At 41.9% G+C, this 21,923-nt stretch overlaps 1 protein-coding gene across 1 annotated transcript in view; it reads right to left on the bottom strand.

Moving 5' to 3' along the window:
• The window catches only part of SLCO5A1 (solute carrier organic anion transporter family member 5A1), a 149,292-nt gene that overhangs the window by 78,112 nt on the left and 49,257 nt on the right, over nucleotides 1–21,923 (bottom strand). Inside the window, exon 3 of the mRNA XM_036264367.1 lies at nucleotides 4,612–4,744. Within this exon, the coding sequence (XP_036120260.1) occupies nucleotides 4,612–4,744 (133 nt within the window). The remainder of the gene's footprint in view (nucleotides 1–4,611; nucleotides 4,745–21,923) is intronic.

Raw genomic sequence — 21,923 nt, forward strand, 5'->3', positions numbered from 1 at the left:
CCAGTGTAGCGCAGTGGTTGGACTGTTGGTTCATGCACTGAAGGGTTGCAGGTTTGATCCCCAGCCCTAGTCAGGGTATGTACGGGACGCAACCAATTGATGTATCTATCTCTCTTAAATTGATCTTTCTCTCTCTCTTTTCCTCCCTCCCTTCCACTCTCTCTAGAAATCAATGGAAAAAATATCCCCAAGGTGAGGATTAACAAAATAATAATAATACAGACTATGACATGCTTTGTGGATCAGAATAGACCCTTTTTTCTTAGAAGAAAACCATTACTACCTCATGTAAAATGTATTTTAAATTGCTGACGGTGCTCAAATATTTTTTTGTAAGCACTTAAGAATATATTGAACACTCTTAGCTGGCCCTCACCATACTGAGCCACGCCAAGACATTTCATTTGATCCTTACTTTAAGAATTATAACCTAGTTGTAAGTGAGCTAAAACTGTATCTCCAAGAAATGCAAGAATGTATACAATTAAGTCTTCGATCATAGAGCATGGATCTTACGAAAGCTCAGATCCTTAGGAGAAGTAGAACTTGACTGTTGTAGAACTGAGAATCTGCCTTTGAACTCACCTGAGGTTACCACGCTGCAGAAACCAGGAAGCAAATACGAAGAGTAGAACACAACTTTAAGGCCTGCACCAGAGCTCTGTGTTTATGGCCTCGGGCTTCTTGCTTGGGTAATTCCCCAGGGACAATCTCTCAGTCCCCTTGTAACTTTTTCTTAGCAAACAGCCCTTGGTCCTACCTAACAGAACGTCTTTCTACCTAGGACTCCTCAACTCCAAACTCTGCCCTTAAAGCTTCCAAGTTCGTGAATGCTCAGACTCTGTCCTCTGTATCAGCACCCCGTCAGCTATAACTGGAATGCAAGCAGCATGCTAAGCATAAATGTTGGATTCAACCCAGTGAGAATACAGACCAAATGCAAAGTAAAAATTTATTTCTAAAAGTAGTGTTTCAATCACAGTGCTGTTAGCTGCTAAAGGTTTAGCTGAATCATTCCTAGAACTAGTCATTAATAATCCAGTGTGCTATTTTCAAACATATTTAAAGTTATATCAAATAAAGATTTTAGAACAATCAGAAAGTGGCTTCATCTTGGGTAGATTTCTCACTATGGACTTGTCGCAATGTCAGTTATTCAGGATATAATCACAAACCCAGTGCCTGACCCAGAGTAGACACTGAAAAAGTTTCTTGAATACATTGAATCAGATAGACAGGTTTCAAAACAATCAAGTCACCTGTCTGCAGGGAGCAGAACTACTATAATATCTGGCCCCTGTAGTACTTGCCTGCCTAGGAGGCCTTCACTAACCTGGCCCTGCTCATCCACCTTTCTTGAATCTCTTTCTGCAAATCTGACATTCAGTCTCCCCAGCCTCCAGTTCCCTCGTCCTCCCATGCTCTCTCCACAAGAGGGCAGGCAGCGTGGTGTGAAGGACAGTTCTTAAGCTATAGCTTCAGACAGACCTGGCTTTCCGTCCTGTCTTTACCACTTACTAGCTCTGAGATCCTAGGGAACTTATTTTGCTTGTCTGAACCCACTTTCTCATCTGAAAGAAGGGCAATAATAACTGTTTTGGAGTCATCGAAGTTAATAAGACAATGTACAGAATGAACCTAATAACATGCCTGCCCCATCAGCAAGCAATCACAGTAGTTCATTTTGGTTTTATGTAGATCTGTAAGCAGGCTCCCACACCCCCAGCCAGAGCCATTGACTTAACGTTACATGCAAACATTAAAGATACATTCACAGTAGCCCCAAATGGGAGTAAATACAGAAGAAGGGGAAGAATGATAGTGGATAAACAATGATATAAAGGTTTGGGGACATTTCTAAGCAGAGCAAAGCAGCCCGCACTCTTCAACGGTCCACAGTGACAAACCGTTGTTAACATGTGGTACAATGATGGTGCTAAAGAGAACCCTGAGAAAAGCCGAGTAAGACAAGAAGATGTGCATTACGTGTTGGAAAAAGAAGCAAGAATAAGAGTCAAAATTGAAAAGCCAGGGTTCCCAACTCCTTTTTACGAGCCATTGTTCAGAGACTGTTCATTAAAAGGGTCCGTTAAGTATGTTGACTAAGACCTCCATCCAGACTCAGTTTATCCCAGGTCTCACTGCCTCCGAGGCTCTGGGTGAGTAATTCAGATTGCTGAGCAACAGTTTCCTCATTGGCAAAATGGGCATAATATTAGTGACTACATATAGTTGTTATAAGGCTTAAACAAAAATGTGTATAAAGCTCTTAGTATAATGCTTGACTCATAGAAAGCACCCAATAAATGTTAGCATTATTCCTTCCTTCCTTCCTTCACTCTTTCAGCACATATTCATTGAAAAATATATCTTTCTGCTAGGCATGGGATAAAATAACATTGTATCACATAACTATGTATTTGTTCAAGGTAGAAGTCTTACAAACAGGGCTACTCAGTAAACAAAATTCACTTTTTAATTAGGTCCTTATTATATTTTCCTATATTAAGAAATTTTATCATTTGTAGAACTAATATTGGGCCATTAAAATGAATAAACTACTTGAACATTGATGACATACAAAGGAATGAATAATAACTAACACATTACATAGCAAGAACTATTTAGACCTCTACATACATAGACTCATTCGTTCCTCACAACAACCCAGTGAAGTAGGTATTCTAAGTACTTCCATTTTATGGATTGAAAAAACAATAGCAACAACTGAGACACAGAGAAGTTAAGTAACCTCCCCAAGGTCACACAGCTAGTAGGTGGCAGACTGGGATTTAAATCCAGGGGACCGGGTTTCAGGGTCTGCACTCTTAATCCCTCCACTTGCTAACAATGGGATTGATGTCTACTAGGAAACTTCTTAAAGACAGGATAAAGCACCAATACAATGAAAACTCCTGCCTCCTTCTTTCTCCTGCACCCCAGTTTTTGGTCTTTGCCTCTCTCCCCACCATGCTCCTCTCATGGACATCTGCATAGAACACAGAATATACGTGGAATGTTTATAAGTCTAGTTTTCTGTAAGCAAAACAAAAAGGTCCTTGCTCTAATTTATTTCAAAACTGCAAAGAAAACAGTAGTTGAGACCACAAATTTCACTATCAGTCAAGAACTGAAAACTCCTGTGTTATTCCCCTCGTGCTGTCAAGGGAAATTCCTTTTGTAAATTTCAAAATTCCGCCAGGCCAGGCTCATCCAGGTCTCAGCACTTCCTTCTTCAAAGGGCACTACTTATGAAAATAAGAAGTGTTCCATAACCTAATTGATATTTTTAACTTTTTTGAAAATAGTGTTAAACATTATTCCCATCTACCTCAGAGCTATGAGGTTATCATCTTGTCATGAAGCCCAGAACACAGTACTCTAAGAAACTCTTTAGAAACTAATTACTCGACACTAATGTCTGATACTGCCGTATTCTCTCTGGTATAAAATGAAAATGTGTTATCAATGTATACCTGTTACTAATGCATGTTAAATGAATTTAAGACACCAATACTTTATAGTGCTTACAATTATAAAAAAAAAAAAAAAAAAAAAAAAAAAGAACCCCTGTTCAAGTGGATAGCTGTGGAAGACTCGGACACAGCCCTGGCTCTCTGAGTAAATCACCTAACACCCCAAGTGGAGTTCTCCTTCTCTGAGTCCTCAACATTGCTTACTTAACAAGACAGCTGAGGGCTACAAGTGAGCGGGGGCTAACTCTCCAGCGCACGTGGGGAACAAGCTGCTCCCCAGTGAAAAGATTCAGTGTGTGTGACAACGGAAAAGTAGAGCTGGAGTTCTGGGCACTGGGGGAGGGTTGACAAAGTACAAACACAATAAGAAAGTGGGGGAAATTATTTTAAAGCACAGAAAAGATCATGAAAGCGTTGATTCAAGTCCACAGGAAAGTCCCAGCAGCCACATCACCCTTGCCCTCCATTCTGCTCTAGAGGAAACACCTGCCTCCTTCTGAAAGAATGGAGAGTAAGCTGTCATTCCCAAACCCTCTGTATCAGTGTCCTGTGGCTGCTATAACAAATGACCACACACTTTGTGGCTTAAAATAACACACATGTATGCTCTTACAGTTCTGGAGGTCAGACATGGGTTGGCAAGGGTGCCTTCCTCCAGGAAGCACCTACTTCCTTGCCTGTCCAGCTTCTAGTGTCCACCTTTGCTCCGTGGCCCATGGCCCGTGGCTGGTGCTCGTGGTCCTCCATCTTCAAAGCACATCACTCCAACCTCTGCCTCAATCACCATATCACCTTTTCTTACTCTGACCTTCCTGCCTCCTTCCCTCCCTTGTAAGGACCCTTGTGGTTATACTGAATTCACCAGGGTCATCCAAGGTAATCTCCCATCTCAAGATCCTTAGCTCAATCTCATCTACAAAGTCCTCATTGCCAAAAAAGGTGACACATTCATAAGTTCTGCGGATTGGGACATAGATAATTTTGGGGAATTATTATTTTGCCTACTACACCCTCTTAGGTGACTTTTGGCTACTTATCATGTTCTTCTTGGGGAAATTTTTATGTTAACTATGAGGGTACCATGAGTCTATCATTAATAATAAGTAAAATGAAAAATTTAGTAAACAGTTCTTACCAGTTTCCAATGAAACGAGGGTCATTCTGGTCAAGGTGAACAGGATTTCTGGGATCAACATAAAAGCCAATGAGAAGTCCACCTAATAAATATCCCACTGCAGGACCAAGAGCTCCCATGACATACATGATGGCTGAGAAGACAGAAGGGGAAAAGTGAGATACAGCAACACGTCCCTTACGTTTCTGTCGTTGTCTCCGTCCAGTCACACCACGCAGAAGTCACAGCTCAGTCCAGTTAACAACTCCCAGAAAAAGAGTGAAAAGACTCCCTCTTTGGAGAACTTGACAGAATGTGTCTACGTTGACATTTGGGTTTCAAATCATGTCCTTTATTTAACTGTTCCCTGTGGTTCTCTTAGTTTGAGAGCATCAAAAGCACTTGGAGAACTTTTTGATTGATTTTGTTTTGTTTTGTTTTTTAATATAAGTGCTCAGGACCTACCCCAGATCCACTCAATTCAAATTTCCGAAAGTACAGACCTGAGTGCTTAATTGAGGCAGTCCCTGGATGACCAAGAGATGATAAAAGGTTTTCTCAACAATAAGAAAAAGGGGGGAAAGTAGATGCCACTTGTCACAGCGAGACGGTTCTAACCAGTGAAGGGAACTCAAGGTCAGGTTTTGCCATGAAGCTGATTTAGTTGAATTGGCATAGCTTCTTAAACACCCTCAAAGCGCTAATACTTCCCAATCCCCACTTTAGAACCCACGATCTCATGATGAGTTTGGTTTATTGTTCATTGAGGAGTCTTACTTCAATGGCATGAGTGAGAACCCAAACCGGAAGTACTAACCCACAGTTGAATCCAAAGATAACTTTTTAAAGCAAAGTCCAAAGAGGGAGGGGCTGGGTCTCACTGTCCGTAGATCAGAAAACTTGTCATTTCACCATCAAAATGGGCTTATGGCAAAATAAATAATATATATATATGTGTGTGTGTGTGTGTGTTATATGTTATATATATTATATATAATATATATATATTATAATGTTATATATATATAATATATATATATATAACAAATTCACTTTCATTTCTTTTTATTAAATCCTCACCAGAGGACTTTTTTTTTTTGCATTTATCTTCTAATAGCGGGGAGGGAGAGAGGGAGGAAGAAAGAGAGAAACATGGATGTGAGAGAGACACCTCGAGTGGCTGCCACCCACACAACCCCAACTGGGGCCGGGGACAAACTGCAACTGAGGTACGTGCCCTTAGTGGGAACTGAACCTGGGACTCTCCCGTCCGCAGGCTGACCCTCTATTGCTGAACCAAACTTGCCAGGGCACTGTCATTTCTTTATATTGTTTTCATGCTACGATTTACATTTTTTAAATATTTCCCCAATTTTTTAATTTTGAGGTAGAATATGAAATTCCTTGAAAGTCATAGAAGATCTAGCCACACTCCAAACCGGTGTTCGTCCTGATGAAACTCAGTTACATGGGGACAAACCAAATTACACCTCAGGGAATGATAAACGGGTGGTACGTGTGTCTCCTCTGTGGTGCCATTGTGCATTTTAAGCACTGAAGAAATGAGTGGTTTGCCATAGCCTCTCAACAGGACTGTCTTTACCAGACCACTCAGAAGAGCTGCACCTCTCTTTATCATCTGCACCTGAGGAAACTGAATCATTCTGCCCCTTCTGTTACTTATAGCTGCAGACAGTCATGTAACACCTGCTCTCACTTTTCACAGTTTGGGAGAGACAGTGCAGTGTTTATTTCTTTTACAGAATCATTTGCTTGTAACAATAAGACATTAGGTGTTTGGACTTCTCCACCCGTGCTCAGAAATGCAGGCACATTCTCGGGTGATGTGTTCTTTGGGAAGTGTGCTCTTCGTAAAGTAAAATTGGAGTTTTGATAAATATCTTGTTAACCTCCCATTTGTAGCCTAACGTGGAGCTGAAGAATAGAAAGTACATAACTTTGCCAGTCCCAGGTATTTCCTTATGCATATGGAGATAAAAATTTATGTTTACACCTCCAGGTAAACCAGCACCGTGTATAACTTAAAAATGTAATGAGGCCAAAATGTGACATGAATCATCTTCCCAAAATAGTTCCTCTAGCAGGAAAGACACTGTCATACAAACAGCCGGGAAAGGGGGTATTTCTGCCAAAGTGCTCATGCCTGGGGCACCTGGTGCGTCTCTGAGCACCAAGCTGCAGCGTGGGCCATGCTCTCAGGCCCCGGGGCCTGCAGTGACCCAGTGATGGGGAATCCACACCTTCACTACTTCATGAGACACAGATGGAGCTTTTTAAAATTCAACTGTGCAATCAGAAAAAAATTATCTTCATTATGTCTAACAGAATCATTCTTATTAACAGAAATAAACATATACATATATATGCAGATCTATAAAACTATACTGTATGCTGTATATATACACTATAGCATATAGTATAGTATTTATACTATATATAATTATGTGTTTTATATGTGTTACATACATATATGTATATCTATAACTACACTATGTGCTATACTATATATGTTTATATATAGTTAGGAATCTATATCAATAAGTATATGTAATATATTGAAAATATGTCATAACTCATGGACATAGTCCCATGTAGTAGATAAACCATTCTGGTCACTGAGTTAATCTTTTCAATTGATTAACCAATGGCACTCATTCAGAGCTTATTAGAAGGAGCAAATTGTTGACAAAAACACATATCATTCACTCCCCAGTCAAAAATTCCCTTACTCTGGCTGGTTTGGCACAACGGTTAGAGCATTGGCCCAAGAAAGGGTCACGGGTTCAAGGGCATGTGCCTGGGTTGCAGGTTCAATCCCCAGCCTTGGTTGAGGTCATTTGGGAGGCAATCAATTGATGTGTCTCTCTCACATCAATTTTTCTCTCACGCGCTCTCTTTCTCTTTCTCTCTCTCTCTCTCCACCCCCCCTTCCACTCTCTCTAAAAAATAAAATCAATGGAAAATATACTGGAGTGAGGATTAACAAAAAACAAAATGAAACAAAATTCCCAATCACCCCCCCACACACACACACACACACACACACTGTCTACAGAAAAAAGTCTAATCTGCTCTGCCTGGAGTTCAAGGGCGGGACAAGCTGGCCTCCTGCTGCTGGGTCAATCTTCCAACCTATTTCCTGCGCTCAGGGCTCTAGCAGACTGACGCTCAAATCAGGCCTGGGCAGATCGCCCCTCCTGCGTGGTGCCCCCTCGCACCTTTCTATCTGAACGCCACCCACTCTTTTTTTTTTTTAATCCTCACCTGATTTATGTTTTTATTGATTTTTAGAGAGAAAGGGGGAGAGAGAGAGAAACTTTGATTGGTTGCCTCCCATATGCACCCCACCAGGGATCAAACCTGCAACCTTATATTCCCTGATTAGGAATCGAACCCACAACCTTTTGGTGTATGGGATGATGCTCCAACCAACTGAACCACCCAGCCAGGACTAAACCTCACCCATTCTTCAAGGTCCAGCCAAGCCCGGCACTGATGGTTCTCCCCTGCGTGGTCTTTTCTTCAGCATCCCTGTAAACTGTGTAATTTACAGAGGTTTTTCACATGCACGAAAACCCACACTTTCTCATCATGCACCCCAATCAGTAAAGGTTTTAAACATTTGACTACAGTGTCATTTTCAGTATAAATAATGTATATGTAGCATTAGTATCTCTCACCATTCATATCTAATGTTATCAGTAAATCCTGTTGGTTCTACCATCCAATCATATGCAACATTCACTCCTTCTCCTTAGCTCTACCTTGGTCCAAGCCATCGCCACTCCTCTGGAAAACTGTTCGAGGCCACCCAGCTGATATCCCTGCTGCCCTTACTTATACTGTCAGTACTGCAATGTACTTAATACAGCAGCCTTGCTGGTCCCTAGAGCCACAAGCCAGGCCATGTCACCTCTTGCTCACCTCCTCTCAGGAAAACAGGTACAGCCTATCTTCCTAAAGCTAAGCAGTGCTCATGCAAGTTCTTATTATTCTTTTTAAATAAACTTTACTGTTTTTTCTAATGATATAAAATATACAGGGATTCAGTGTAGAGAAACTTCCAAGAGCATAAAAACTAATTTTTTTCTTTATTGATTTTAAAAAGAGAAGGGAGAGGGAGAGAGAGAGAAACATCAATGAGAGAGAACATTGATTAGCCGCCTCCTGCATGCCCCCCATTGGGGATCAGGCCCACAACCTGGGCATGTGCCCTGACTGGGAATTGAAGTGGTGACCTCTTGGTGCATGGGTCAACGCTCAGCCACTGAACCATGCCAGCCGGGCAGAAAAACTAATTTTTTAAATCACCCAGAATCTCTAACTACAGATAGTAATACTAATAGTAGTAATAAATGTTTTGGTTTTTACTATTTATATACTGCATACATTTTAAACAGCAGGAATGATACATACTTATTGTTCTGTTGTTACTGGAGAATTGCATGGGTTGCCTTTCTGTCACTAGAGGGAGTGGGGTTCGTGGGGTGCCGTTGGAATAAGCATTTCTGGAGTGCCCCACAGGAGAATGAGACGTGGTAAAGGCTTTATTTGTATATAGTCACATCCCTCGGTTTGCAAAGCCCCATTTGTCTTAGTCCAAAGTAGAGCCAGACGCAAAGCCAGTGTCCAGAGTTTCCATTCCACTTGGAGTTCAGTCCAGCACAGCATCAGGCTAATCACAGTCCATTAGTCCATTGTGTGTGGGGTCCCCACGGCCACGAGACATGTGGGCAACTGCAGGAGCGTGAGAGCCCCGCAAGCCAGGAGTGGGGTGTGAGCAGCAAGAGAACAGGAGCACCCAGGGAGGGACCCCCTTTGTTCAGGAGTCAAGCCTCTCAGATTTTACGCCCTTGTGGTGGCCACGCCTATTCTGGCCAATTACCTGTCTCCACGTGCGAGAGACAGGTGAGCATCTTCCCACATCACCCAGACTTTACTGGGCATGTGTCTACTGTCCAGTCCCTTCTCCCGGGACCTGTGGGGAGCAGACTGGAGAGAGTTACACCGCAGCTTCCTGGCAAAGCTGTGCAGATGGCATGCCTACACCACCTGGCCTGCCCCTTGTTCCTTTCCTATAACTGACTAATAGCTGGGTTATTATAATGGTATCACTATAATATATTTTTTCACATAAATGTCTCAAATATTTCTTATGTCAACAAATATTCCTCTAGAGCATTTGTCCTGGCTAAATGGTGTGTTGTCACATGGCTGCGACATGCTTCACTAATAACCCCTGGCTGGCGCAGCTCTGTGCCCACAACCGTCGGACTGGGGCTACTCTTCTGAAGGCTGTATCGACCTGTCTCAAGCTTTGTTACAGCCTACACTGCACAGAACCAGACCAGCCTGATGACAACTCCTGGCCCCCAACCAAGCTCCACCATATACTTTTGTGGAGGTACAAAGCCACTCTTGATGGGGGAAGGTCTAAAAGGCCCCCTTCAACTCGGGGGAGCCAGCTCCTCACCTCACTTTGAACATCATGGTTGGTTCAATAGAGAAACCACCCTTGGGAAGGCTGAATCCACCACCAATGTAGTAACGGTCGCCTCCCCTAGTTCCTTCACTATCTTGCCCCAGGCTGTTTGACTTTCAGACCTGCCATTTCTGTTTTCTTCTTAAATTACTTTATACCTTATTCTGTGGTCATTTGTGCTTTTTACATTAAAGCACATTAACTTCTATTTTTAATCCCATTTACCTTCACATTTTTAGCTATTCTCTTATAGACTTAACCTTCATGATGATCTAATATCATAAACCGTTTACCTTTTTATATTACTTTTTCTTTTGATGTACTCTATCTTCTTAAAACATTTTTATGGGGGTTTTCTTTGTTGTTGTTGTTATTAATCCTCACTCAAGGATATTTTTCCATTGATTTTTTTTTAGAGGAACAGAGCGAGAAACATCAATGTGAGAGACACACATTGATTGGTTGCTTCCTGCACGACCCTGATCAGGGCCAGGGATCTAACCTGCAACCCAGGTACGTGCCCTTGACTGGGAATCGAACCCACGACCATTTGGTCCACAGGCCAACACTCTAACTGCTAAGCCAAACCAGCCAGGGCAGGGGGTTTTCATTTTTATAATAAACTTTCAAAGTTTTTAAAAAATTATTTGTTTGTCACCTTATTTCTCATAACTTAAGTGTTTTTGCTTACTTTTTTAGCTCTTGTTATATGAAGCTAATTTTTTTAATAAACTCTCATGATTTTAAACTTTAAATCTTGGTTACACTCTGGAATTTTACCGTATTTTGATTGTTTAGTGGTTTCTCTTTCTTTTCTCAGCCTTCTGACAATATCTTCTTTTGACAGACTTTATCTTAGTCTTCTCTTATGTTTTGCTGTTTTGGATCAATTTTGGTCATAGCTCATGAGAAGCTGGGCCCAACCTCCCATCACCTCTGGGCCATCTCCCGCTGCCTCTGTTCGCCTGCTCCTGTGGCCCCACGGTGCTCCAGCGGGCTAAGGATGGCAGCCTGAGAGACTCTCGCTTAATTCTCCCCAGGTGTCAAGTCTCACTTTGCACATGGCATATTTGAGCAGCTGGACCCTCTGACTGCTCTCGCCTTCTCTAGTGATGAGAAGGTGTGAGTTTCAAATCCAAGACCTCTGGCCAGCCACGCCCACAGAGCAAGACACAAACCAGAGGGCTTTTCATTCGGCTCCCACCTGGCCTGGAGAGGGTCCTCTGGGTTGGCCTTCCCAGTCCTACTCAGTCCTACGAGCGAGAAGGCAGACACCACCCTCCAGCACGCGCCTGCACCCAGGCCCCTGTGCTGAAGCCAGCACCTGTACCCCTGACGGAGTGCAAAGACGTCCCTCCTTCCCATCACAAAAGCCCGTCTTGGTAGGACTGGGGATGAGCTCCAGTAGGATCATCCGTGAGGTCTGCTGCAACCCAGGGAACAGCTCTCTGAGCTCCATAGTCTATGGTGAATAGCTCCACCAGCCTCTTACTGACACAGTGATTCAGGAACTCCGAACTGTGACCAGCCGACCAGCCAAAGCCTCACTGGCCCTGGGAAGGTGAGGGGCCCACTCGCAACCAGCAGAGGTCCTGGCCTCACAAGGCCCCCACAGTCTCCTCCTTCTCCGGATCGCTGCTCAAATAGCACTCCTCGGAGAGGCCATCTCTCGCCACATAGCTACACATGGCACGCCCGTCCCACCCCCCGTCACTCTGGCACCCTGTCCTGCTGGAGTTTGCACTATGGTACACACCGCTCTGCGACATGACATTTGTTTATCTGCTTATTATCTGTCCCTCCCACTGGAATGTCATTTCCATAAGAACAAGGACTATGTTTTCACTGATGCCATATCCATGCCTAAGCAGTGCTGACCACCAGCACTAATAAATATTGGTGAGTAGAAAAGAGATGAAGGCATGGGCTTCCAGGCTCCGGTGAAGTAATACAGGGGGTGAAGTGGATTTGTCCTTGCAACAGTGCCTCGAAGAGCCATCCACAGTGCCTGCTCCCTAGACCCTGGGGCTGCCTGTCCTTAAGGGCCACCTCCTTCCCCTGCTCCCTAGACCCCGGGGCTGCCTGTCCTTGAGAGCCACCTCCATCCGCTGCTCCCTAGACCCCGGGGCTGCCTGTCCTTGGGAGCCACCTCCATCCGCTGCTCCCTAGACCCTGGGGCTGCCTGCCCTTGAAAGCCACCTCCATCTGCTGCTCCCTAGACCCCGGGGCTGCCTGTCCTTGAGAGCCACCTCTATCCGCTGCTCCCTAGACCCCAGGGCTGCCTGTCCTTGGGAGCCACCTCCATCTGCTGCTCCCTAGACCCCGGGGCTGCCTGTCCTTGAGAGCCACCTCTATCCGCTGCTCCCTAGACCCCAGGGCTGCCTGTCCTTGGGAGCCACCTCCACCCGCTGCTCCCTAGACCCCAGGGCTGCCTCTCCTTGAGAGCCACCTCCACCCGCTGCTCCCTAGACCCCGGGGCTGCCTGTCCTTGAGAGCCACCTCCACCCGCTGCTCCCTAGACCCCGGGGCTGCCTGTCCTTGAGAGCCACCTCCACCCGCTGCTTCCTAGACCCCAGGGCTGCCTGTCCTTGGGAGCCACCTCCATCTGCTGCTTCCTAGACCCCGGGGTTGCCTGTCCTTAAGGGCCACCTCCATCCGCTGCTCCCTAGACCCTGGGGCTGCCTGTCCTTGAGAGCCACCTCCATCCTCCTTCCCCATTGAATCCTCTGTTCAGTGGAGTTGGTTTCTATGCTTTACAGCTACAAAGCCTCGACTCTTACCTGAGCTTACTCCAGGCCTGACTCCTACCTCCGCCAGGCTGTCCATGGGTTTCCAGAGTTCTCAGAACCTCTTTGGAACGGGCCTGGGTTTGAACTTGGGCTCTAAGTTATCAGACTCTGTGTCCATGTTGCTCCCCACCTCCCACTCTCTGCTCTCTGTCCACCGCTTTGTCATGTCCCCTCTGGCTCAGACCCACGTGGCCACTGAGTGCTGCTGGGAATGGATGCTGACAGGAGGGGTTACATGTAAAATTTAGGCTCAGTCTCAGGACCTCAGATTGCTTCCAGGACAGTCGCACAGAGAGACATTTCACATACATGTCTAAGGTCCTCAGATGACTATTACATCTAGACTGGGACAAAGTGAGAATATGTCTGGTGTCACATTTTCTGCAGATGACAAGAGGACATGCAAAGCAACCCACACATCGCTGGGCTCTTCCAGCAGCAGGGACACCAACTTCCACGCAACTTGCATAATTCCTTGAAAAGTAGCCAAGGTACTTGGGAGCATCACATTTAGACAAATCTTCCCTCGCTCATTTTTTCCACTCAGAAGCACAGATAGGAAACCTTTGATCTCGATTATTTTGAGCAGCAATTTTTTTTTTCTTTAAAATGATTCAGTTATTTTGACACAGACCTGGCAGCCAAAGGCCTGCTGCCTCCGCAGTCAGGGGCCCGTCTATCACTTCCCTAAAACATCCAGAGGGCATCTGAGGTCACAGACGAGACAGGAAAACGGTTTACGTAGATTCAAAGTATTTTTTTCCTCACTACCATAGTGAGCAATAGCTGGTTTGAATTCACCCTCTTCCTCTAGACCAGCAGTTCTCAACCTGTGGGTCACGACCCCTTTAGGGGTCAAAAGACCCTTCACAGGGGTTGCCTAAGACATAACAGTTGCAAAATTACAGTTATGAAGTAGCAACAAAAATAATTTTATGGTTCCTCACAACATGAGGAACTGTATTAAAGGGTCATTAGGAAGGTTGAGAAGCACTGTTCTAGACTCCAGAGGTATTTTCAAAGTAATCTGTACTCTAAAAGGGAACAACCAAGTATATATATACGCAGCCAGTTGCACTTGATTCAGATCTGGACATGGGAGAGGGGAGTGTTTAATGAGCTGTGGCTTTAAGACATCAAATTTGATCACCTGTGAGTGACTGCTGTCTATAAACTTATCCAGTCCTCAGGAAGAACTGCAGGACAGTTATCATGACAGCAAAAAAAAAAAAAAAAAAAAAAACTTTGTCAAATTTTAAAAGTTATATTTTGGGGCAATAATATGTTTTATTAAAAGTTAAGTATGGAATCCCAATGCAAAAATAATCAAAACATTAATGAACTCAGGAGAAACTAACTTCACTAGTTATCTAAGAAATAGAAGCTGCAAACAACGAGATACACTCTAACAATAAATTAGCACCAGAGTTATACATTTGGTACAAGCTTTTGCATTATGTATATAGAAAAACAGAAACTATATTAATAATAGTGATTAAATTTTGAGGCATAATGCAAGTATTAATTTGAATTAATTATACCTTGAGGAAATAATTATTTCTAAAATTTAAGTGAAAATAAAGAACACAAAATTCTGTTGACACTGTGATCATGATTATGTCAAAAAACATGTACTTTAAAAAGTCTACAAAAAAGCTGCTAGAATTAATAAGTGACTAGTAAGGTTACAGGATACAAGTCTAATATTTTTTTAATTAACTAATTTTTTATTTACTGGAAACATACAGAAATTAAAATAATACCATTTACAATAGTATCAAAAACATAAAATACTTAGAGATAAATATGACAAAATATGTACAACATCTGTACACTCAAAATTACGAACACTGCTGAAAGAAATTAAAGATCTAAATAAATGGCAATGCATGCCTTATTTGTTAGTCAAAAGCCCCAATATTGTTATGTTTATTCTCCAAAAATCAATCTAAAAATTTAGTGCAATTCCAATAAAAATTCCAGTGGGCTTTATGTATAAATTGACAATGTGATTCTAAAATTTCTATTGATCACAGAATAGCCAAAACAATTTTGAAAAAAAAAAACAGAATTGGTGAAATACCACCACCTGATTTTAATACTTATTATAAAGATACTATAATCAAGAATATAAAGTATTAGCTTAAAGATAGGCAAATAGATCAATAGAATAAAAAGTCCAAGACAGACCCACACATCAATATGAGTCTGTTGACAACTGACTTATGACAAAGGTGTAAAGGTAATTCAATAGAAAAAGAATAGCTTTTTCAATAAATGGTGCTGAAACCATTAGACATCCATATGTAAAAATTAACTCAAAATGAATCAGAAACAGGGACTTGCGGTCAAGATGGCGGGTAAGTAAACCCAGTAACATGTCCTCCCACAACCACATCAAAGTTACAACTAAACTACAGAACAACCATCATTCAAAACCGCCTGAAATCAAGCTGAATGGAAGTCCTACCACTACGGAATTAAAGCAGCAGCCACATCCAGACTGGTAGGAGGGGCAGAGGCAGACTGGCTGGTCCCACACCCACGTGTGGCGGATAAAAATCAGGAGGACACCTTGGCTGGGAAGGTCCTCGCTGAGGACTGAGGGGTCCCTGTCCCACACCAGGTGCCCCGCTCATGGTTCCAGTGCCAGGAAGAGAAGTCCCCATAATTTCTGGCTGGAAAAACCAGCGGGAACTGAGGCTCAGGGAGGCTGAGGCGGCTGGAGCCCCAGGCAGCTCCTCTTAAAGGGCCCGCGCACAGACTTACTTGGACTCGCACCCTCCAGGCTCCAGCTTGGGAGAGGCAGCTCAAGGGGCACCAGAGACATATAGTGAAGAACTGAGCTGTTTGCCATTGGAGTGAGGGCTGGAGAGGTGGCTTTCTCCTGGACAGAGGTGCTCTCAGAGGCCTGTGTTCCTTTGGTGAGCCCTTCCCTGGGGCGGCAGGCAGCCGCCATATCTGGGACTCCAGCAACCTGGCTCACACTGGTAGCCCCACCCTGGTGACTCCCTGAGGCCCCGCCCCACCCAACTTTCAGGCCCACCCACGCTGTTGCCAGTTGCTTAACCATAGGATTGGCCAGTCTTGGATCTCGCTTCAGGTTTTCCTAAATTCTTTCAAACAGGCAGCATCTGGTCTCAGCTAGCCCCATACCTCTTGTTAAGCAATACATAGAAACAAACACAGGGAGGCAGCCAAAATGAGGAGACAAAGAAACAGGTCCCAAATGAAAGAACAGAACAAAACTCCAGGAAAAGAATTAAGTGAAATGGAGATAAGCAACCTAACAGATACAGAGTTCAAAATACTGCATATAAGGATGCTTAATGAACTTATTGAGAATCTCAGTGAACTTAGTGAGGGCCTCAAGAGCATAAAAAAGGTACAGTCAGAAATAAAGGATGCACAGTCAGAAATGAAGGAGGCACTAACTGAAATAAAGAATAACTTACACAGATTCAATTATAGAGTAGGTAAAGCCAAGAAGTAAATCATCGATTTGGAATATAAGAAAGCGAAAAACACCCAATCAGAGAAGAAGGAAAAAAAAAGAATCCAAAAAAAAATGAAGATAGTATAAGGAACCTCTGGGACAACTTCAAGCATGCCAACATTTGCATCTTGGGGGTGCCAGAAGGAGAAGAGCGAGAACAAGAAATTGAAAACCTATTTGAAACAATAATGGCAGAAAACTTCCCTAACTTGGTGAAGGAAACAGACATACAAGTCCAGGAAGCACAGAGAGTCCCAAACAAGATGAACCTTAAGAGGCCCACACCAAAATGCAAAAGGTTCAAGACAAAGAGAGAATCTTAAAAGCAGCAAGAGAAAAGCAGTTAGTTGCCTACAAAAGAGTTCCCATAAGACTGTCAGCTGATTTCTCAAAAGAAACTTTGCAGGCCAGAAAAGAGTGGCAAGAAATACTCAGAGTGATGAAAAGCAAGAAGCTACAACCAAGATTACTCTATCCTGCAAAGCTGTCATTTAGAATCGATGGCTATATAAAGAGTTTCCCAGAAAAGAAAAAGCTAAAGGAGTTCATCACCACCAAACCATTATTATATGAAATGTTGAAGGGTCTTTTTAAAGAAAAAGATTAAAAATATGAACAAACAAAATGGCAATGCATACATATCTATCGACAATTGAATCTACAAACAAAATGAACAGGCAGAACAGAAGCATTCCCATAGATACAGAGAACATTTTGTTGGTTTCCAGATGGGAGTGGGGTTAGGGGAATGGTTGAAGGGGTTAAGAAGTACAAATTGGTTGTTAGACTGACAGACCTCAAAGGGAAGAGGGGTTGAGGGGTGGGAAGAGATAAACCAAAGAACCTAAGTGTATATATGCATAACCAATGGACACAGACAACAGTGTGGGGAAAGGCAAGAGGCGGGCGGGAGTGGGGAGGAGGGGGTCAATGGGAGAAAAATGAGGAACATCTGTAATACATTCAACAATAAAGATAAATTTTTTTAAAATGAATCAGAGACATAAGTGTAAACCTAAAACTATACAACCTCTGGGAGAAAACAATTGGAAAAAACATTTTCAGCAGACACTTTACCAAAGAAAATATATGGATGGTAATTAAGCACGTGAGAGATGTTCAACATCACCAGCCATTAGGGAAGTACAAATTACAACCACAATGAGATATCATCAAACTCCTATTCAAAGTGTTAAAATTTAAAAGACAAATTATTTCAAGTTTTGGCAAGAATGTGGAGCAACCAGAACTTTCATATGCTGCTGATATGGATGTAATATGTTCCAACCACTTTGGAGAACAGTTTGGTAGCATCTTAAGGAGTTAAAACATAACTATCTATGAGTTGACCATTACACTCCTAGGTATTTTCACAAGAGAAATGACAGCATTTGTCTATCCATAGAGTTATATACAAATATTCATAGCAGCTTTATTTGTGGTTACCCAAAGTGGAAACAACCAATATGTCCATCAAGGGGTAAATGGATAAACAAATTGTAGTATATATTCATACAGTAGAATACTATATAGAAACAAAAAGAAATGAATGATTGATACGCACTAAAACATGGATAAATCTTTTTTTAATTAATTAATTTATTTTTGTTACAGATATTTCTCCTTTTCCCCCCACTGATTACCCCCTCCGCCCTTTCCCACCCTGTCCCCTGCTTTGTTGTCCATGTCCTTTGTTCATGCATACATTCATAAAAGTTCTGTGGTTTGTCTCTCCCACACCACACCCTCTTCCGGGGATTGTTAGTCTGTACCCCACTGCCACATCTCTGGGACTACTCCATTCCTCAGACTGTTATGTTCATTATATTCCACAAATAAGTGAGATCATATGATACTTGTCTTTCTCTGTTTGGCTTGTTTCACTTAAGATTAAACTTTGCAGGTCTCTCCATGTCGTCTCAAAGGATAATAGATCTTTCTTTCTTACAGCTGCATAGTACTCCACTGTATATATGTACCACTGCTTTTTTATCCATTTGTCTACTGATGGACATTTGGTCTGTTTCCAGATCTTAGCTATTGTAATAGTGCTGCTATGAACATGGGGGTACATATGTTCTTTCTGATTGCTGTTTCAGGCTTCTTAGGGTATATTCCTAGAAGTGGGATCACTGGGTAAAATGGTAGTTCAATTTTTAATTTTTTGAGGTAACACCATATTGTTTTCCATAGTGGCTGCACCAGTCTGCATTCCCACCAGCAGTGTACTAGAGGCCCCTTTTCTCCACACCCTCGCCAACACTTGTTGTTTAATAATTTGTTGATGGTGGCCATTCTGACAGGTGTGAGGTGATACCTCATTGTTGTTTCAATTTACATCTCTCTGATGATTAGTGATGTTGAGCATTTCTTCATATGTCTCTTAGCCATTTGTATGTTCTGTCTGGAGAGGTGTCTAGTTCCTCTGCCCATTTTTTAATTGGGTTCTTTGTCTTTCTTTTGTTGAGTTGTATGAGCACTCTATATATATTGGAAATTAACCACTTATCTGATATATCATTGGCAATGATGCTCTCCCATACAGTGGGTTGCGTTTCCATTTTGATGATTGTATCTTTTGCTGTGCAGAAGCTTTTGAGTTTGATGTAGTCCCATGTGTTCATTTTCTTCTTTGTTTCTGTTGCCTTAGGTGATGTATCAGTGAAAATTCTGCTGCGTATGATGTCTGAAATTTTGTTGCCTACATTTTCTTCTAGGATTTTTATGGATTCATGAGTCACATTTAAGTCTTTTATCCATTTTGAGTTTATTCTTGTGTATGGTATAAGTTGATGGTCTAGTTTCATTTTTTCGCATGTAGCTGTTTAATTTTCCCAACACTATTTTTTTTTTTTTTTTTTGTACAGATAGAGTGGGAGGGAGAGAGAGGAAGGGAGAGAGAGAGAGAGAAACATCGACGTGAAGGGACACATCGAGTGGCTGCCACCTGCACGACCAACCAGGGCCGGGGACAAACTGCAACCGAAGTACGTGCCCTTAGCGGGAACCGAACCCGGGTCTCTCTGGACCGCAGGCCGACGCTCTAACTGCTGAGTCAAACGGGCCAGGGCTATTTTCCCAACACTATTTTTTAAAGAGGCTGTCTTTACTCCACTGTATGCTCTTGCCACCCTTGTCAAGTATTAATTGAGCATATTGCCTTGGGTCCATTTCTGGGTTCTGTATTCTGTTCAACTGGTCTATATGCCTGTTCTTGTGCCAGTACCAGGCTGTTTTGATGACAGTGGCTTTGTAGTATAACCTGAAATCTGGTAATGTGATCCCAACATAGATAAATCTTAAAATCATTTTGCTGAGTGAAAGAAAGCAGAAATAAAAGAGTACATACTGTATGATTCACCTTATAAAATTCTAGAAAGTGCTAACTAATTTAGAGTAATAAAAATGGTCTAAGGCCAGGAGAAGGGAGGGATGACAAAGATGCCCAAGGAAGCTTTTGGTGACAATGGGGACGCGCAGTCATTGTGGTGACAGTTTCATAGGTGAATATATGTGTCAAACTTTACCAAATTATATATTGTAATTATGTGTGGTTTATTTTATGTCAGTTTTATCTAAAAAAAAAGACAAGTGTTCTAAAAGTGGGTTCTGGTGATGGTTACACAAGTCCGTAATTAACTAAAAGTCACTTAATTATACACTTTGAGAGGATAAATTTTGTGGTATGTAAGTTATGCCTCAAAAAGTCATTAAAAAAAAAAAAAAAAAAAAAAAAAAGACCAGAAATAGAAATGCATGTATTAAAAGTTGTTGGCTCAGGTAGTGAAATTACAATGGGGTTTCTTTTGTGTGTGTGTGTTTTTTATAGCATTCCATATTTTCAACTTTTTCTAATTGAATACAAAATTTTAATATAGCTCCTGGAATTAATACATTTATCTCTTTCAACTTCTAATATTCCAGCCAGGAAATGTATCATCTTTGTGTAAACTTAAATATATACATGTATATATATATGAAGACTTCACAGGTTAATAAACCTGTTTAATTTGTTCTCATACCGCCCTGGCCGGTTTGGCTCAGCGGTTAGAGCGTCCGCCTGCGGTCCGGAGAGACCCGGGTTCGGTTCCCGCTAAGGGCATGTACCTCGGTTGCAGTTTGTCCCCGGCCCTGGTTGGTCGTGCGGGTGGCAGCCACTCGATGTGTCCCTTTCACATCGATGTTTCCCTCTCTCTCTCTTCCTCTCTCTCCCTCCCACTCTGTCTGTACAAAAAATGTCCTCGGATGAGGATAAAAAAACAAACAAAAAAAAAAAATAATAATTTGTTCTCATACCTATAACACCTCCTGCAGGGGCACCTAGCACATAGTGAGTACCCAGTAACTTTGATGAGTGAACATACAGTATTTGTAAAGCAATCCTTCCATTTTTCTTAAGGTTGATCTGACCAATATATCATGATAAATTCTCTTTGGCTAAATTATAATAAATTAGGGGTCATCAAACTACTGGCCAAATCAGTAAATAAAGTTTTATTAGAACACAGCCACATACATTCATGTACATACTGAGTGTGTCTACTTTTCACACCACAGCAGCAGAACAGAGTTGTTCTACAGAGAATGGATGACCTTCAGACTAAAAGATTTATTATCCAGCCTTTTATAGAAAAAAGTTTGCCAGCCTGTACAATAAAAAATGACAGTCATTTATGGCATACCTAGACGTATAGATAAATGTTTGCATGCATCATTTCTTTTCATTTTTACCTCTAAGGTAGTTATAATTATCTCAGCTAAAGATATATACAGAGAGGTATGGGTGAGTTTTTGCTTAAATGTGTATCTGGGAAAGCCACTTTTCTATAACTGTTTTATTATGACCAACTTATCTATGTAGATTAAAAATTATAAATGTAAAAGTAAGGATTAATTGTATAAAAGAGAAATTCATTTGTAAAATTCATTTTTCCAGTGTTGGCAATTTCTCAATTTATAAGGGTATAAACCCCAAGTAATATTTTAGTTGAACTATAATTCACTGTAAAGTAAAATGATATCACACCTATTGTTTACTGGTGATCTTCCAGAAACTACAATAGGCATTCCACATCTTTTGTGCCATTCAACACTAACAGCTGTATGAAAAAACATATATTATCCTTCCCAATTTACAGATGAGAAAGCTGATCCCTGAAAAGTTAAGAGATTAGCAATTACCAGTAAGTGGTAGAGCCAAAATCAGAACTTGGCTTTATCTGAAACAAAGCCTTCCTGTTTATGGACACATGTCTCTAAAATATAAAAAAAGCAACAAAAGTTTAATAAGAAGTACGGAGCTAGACCACTAAAGCAATTAGTCCCATAAGAGCTAAAAATCTCAAAATATTTTCAGAACTGTTAGTAGCAGGAATCTTAAAAGCATTCTAAGTGAAAAAGAAGCTCATTTTTCATCTCCAGCATCATCAATAATTGGCTGCCATAGGGTGGCAGAGAAATGCACACTAACTGAAAAACACATTGCAAATATGTTATATGACATTTACTTCCATAGTTATGGTGAAGACTCACAAGAGCGTACCAG

Source organism: Molossus molossus, unplaced genomic scaffold, assembly GCF_014108415.1.
Source record: "Molossus molossus isolate mMolMol1 unplaced genomic scaffold, mMolMol1.p scaffold_m16_p_16, whole genome shotgun sequence".
NCBI classification, from domain to species: Eukaryota; Metazoa; Chordata; class Mammalia; order Chiroptera; family Molossidae; genus Molossus; species Molossus molossus.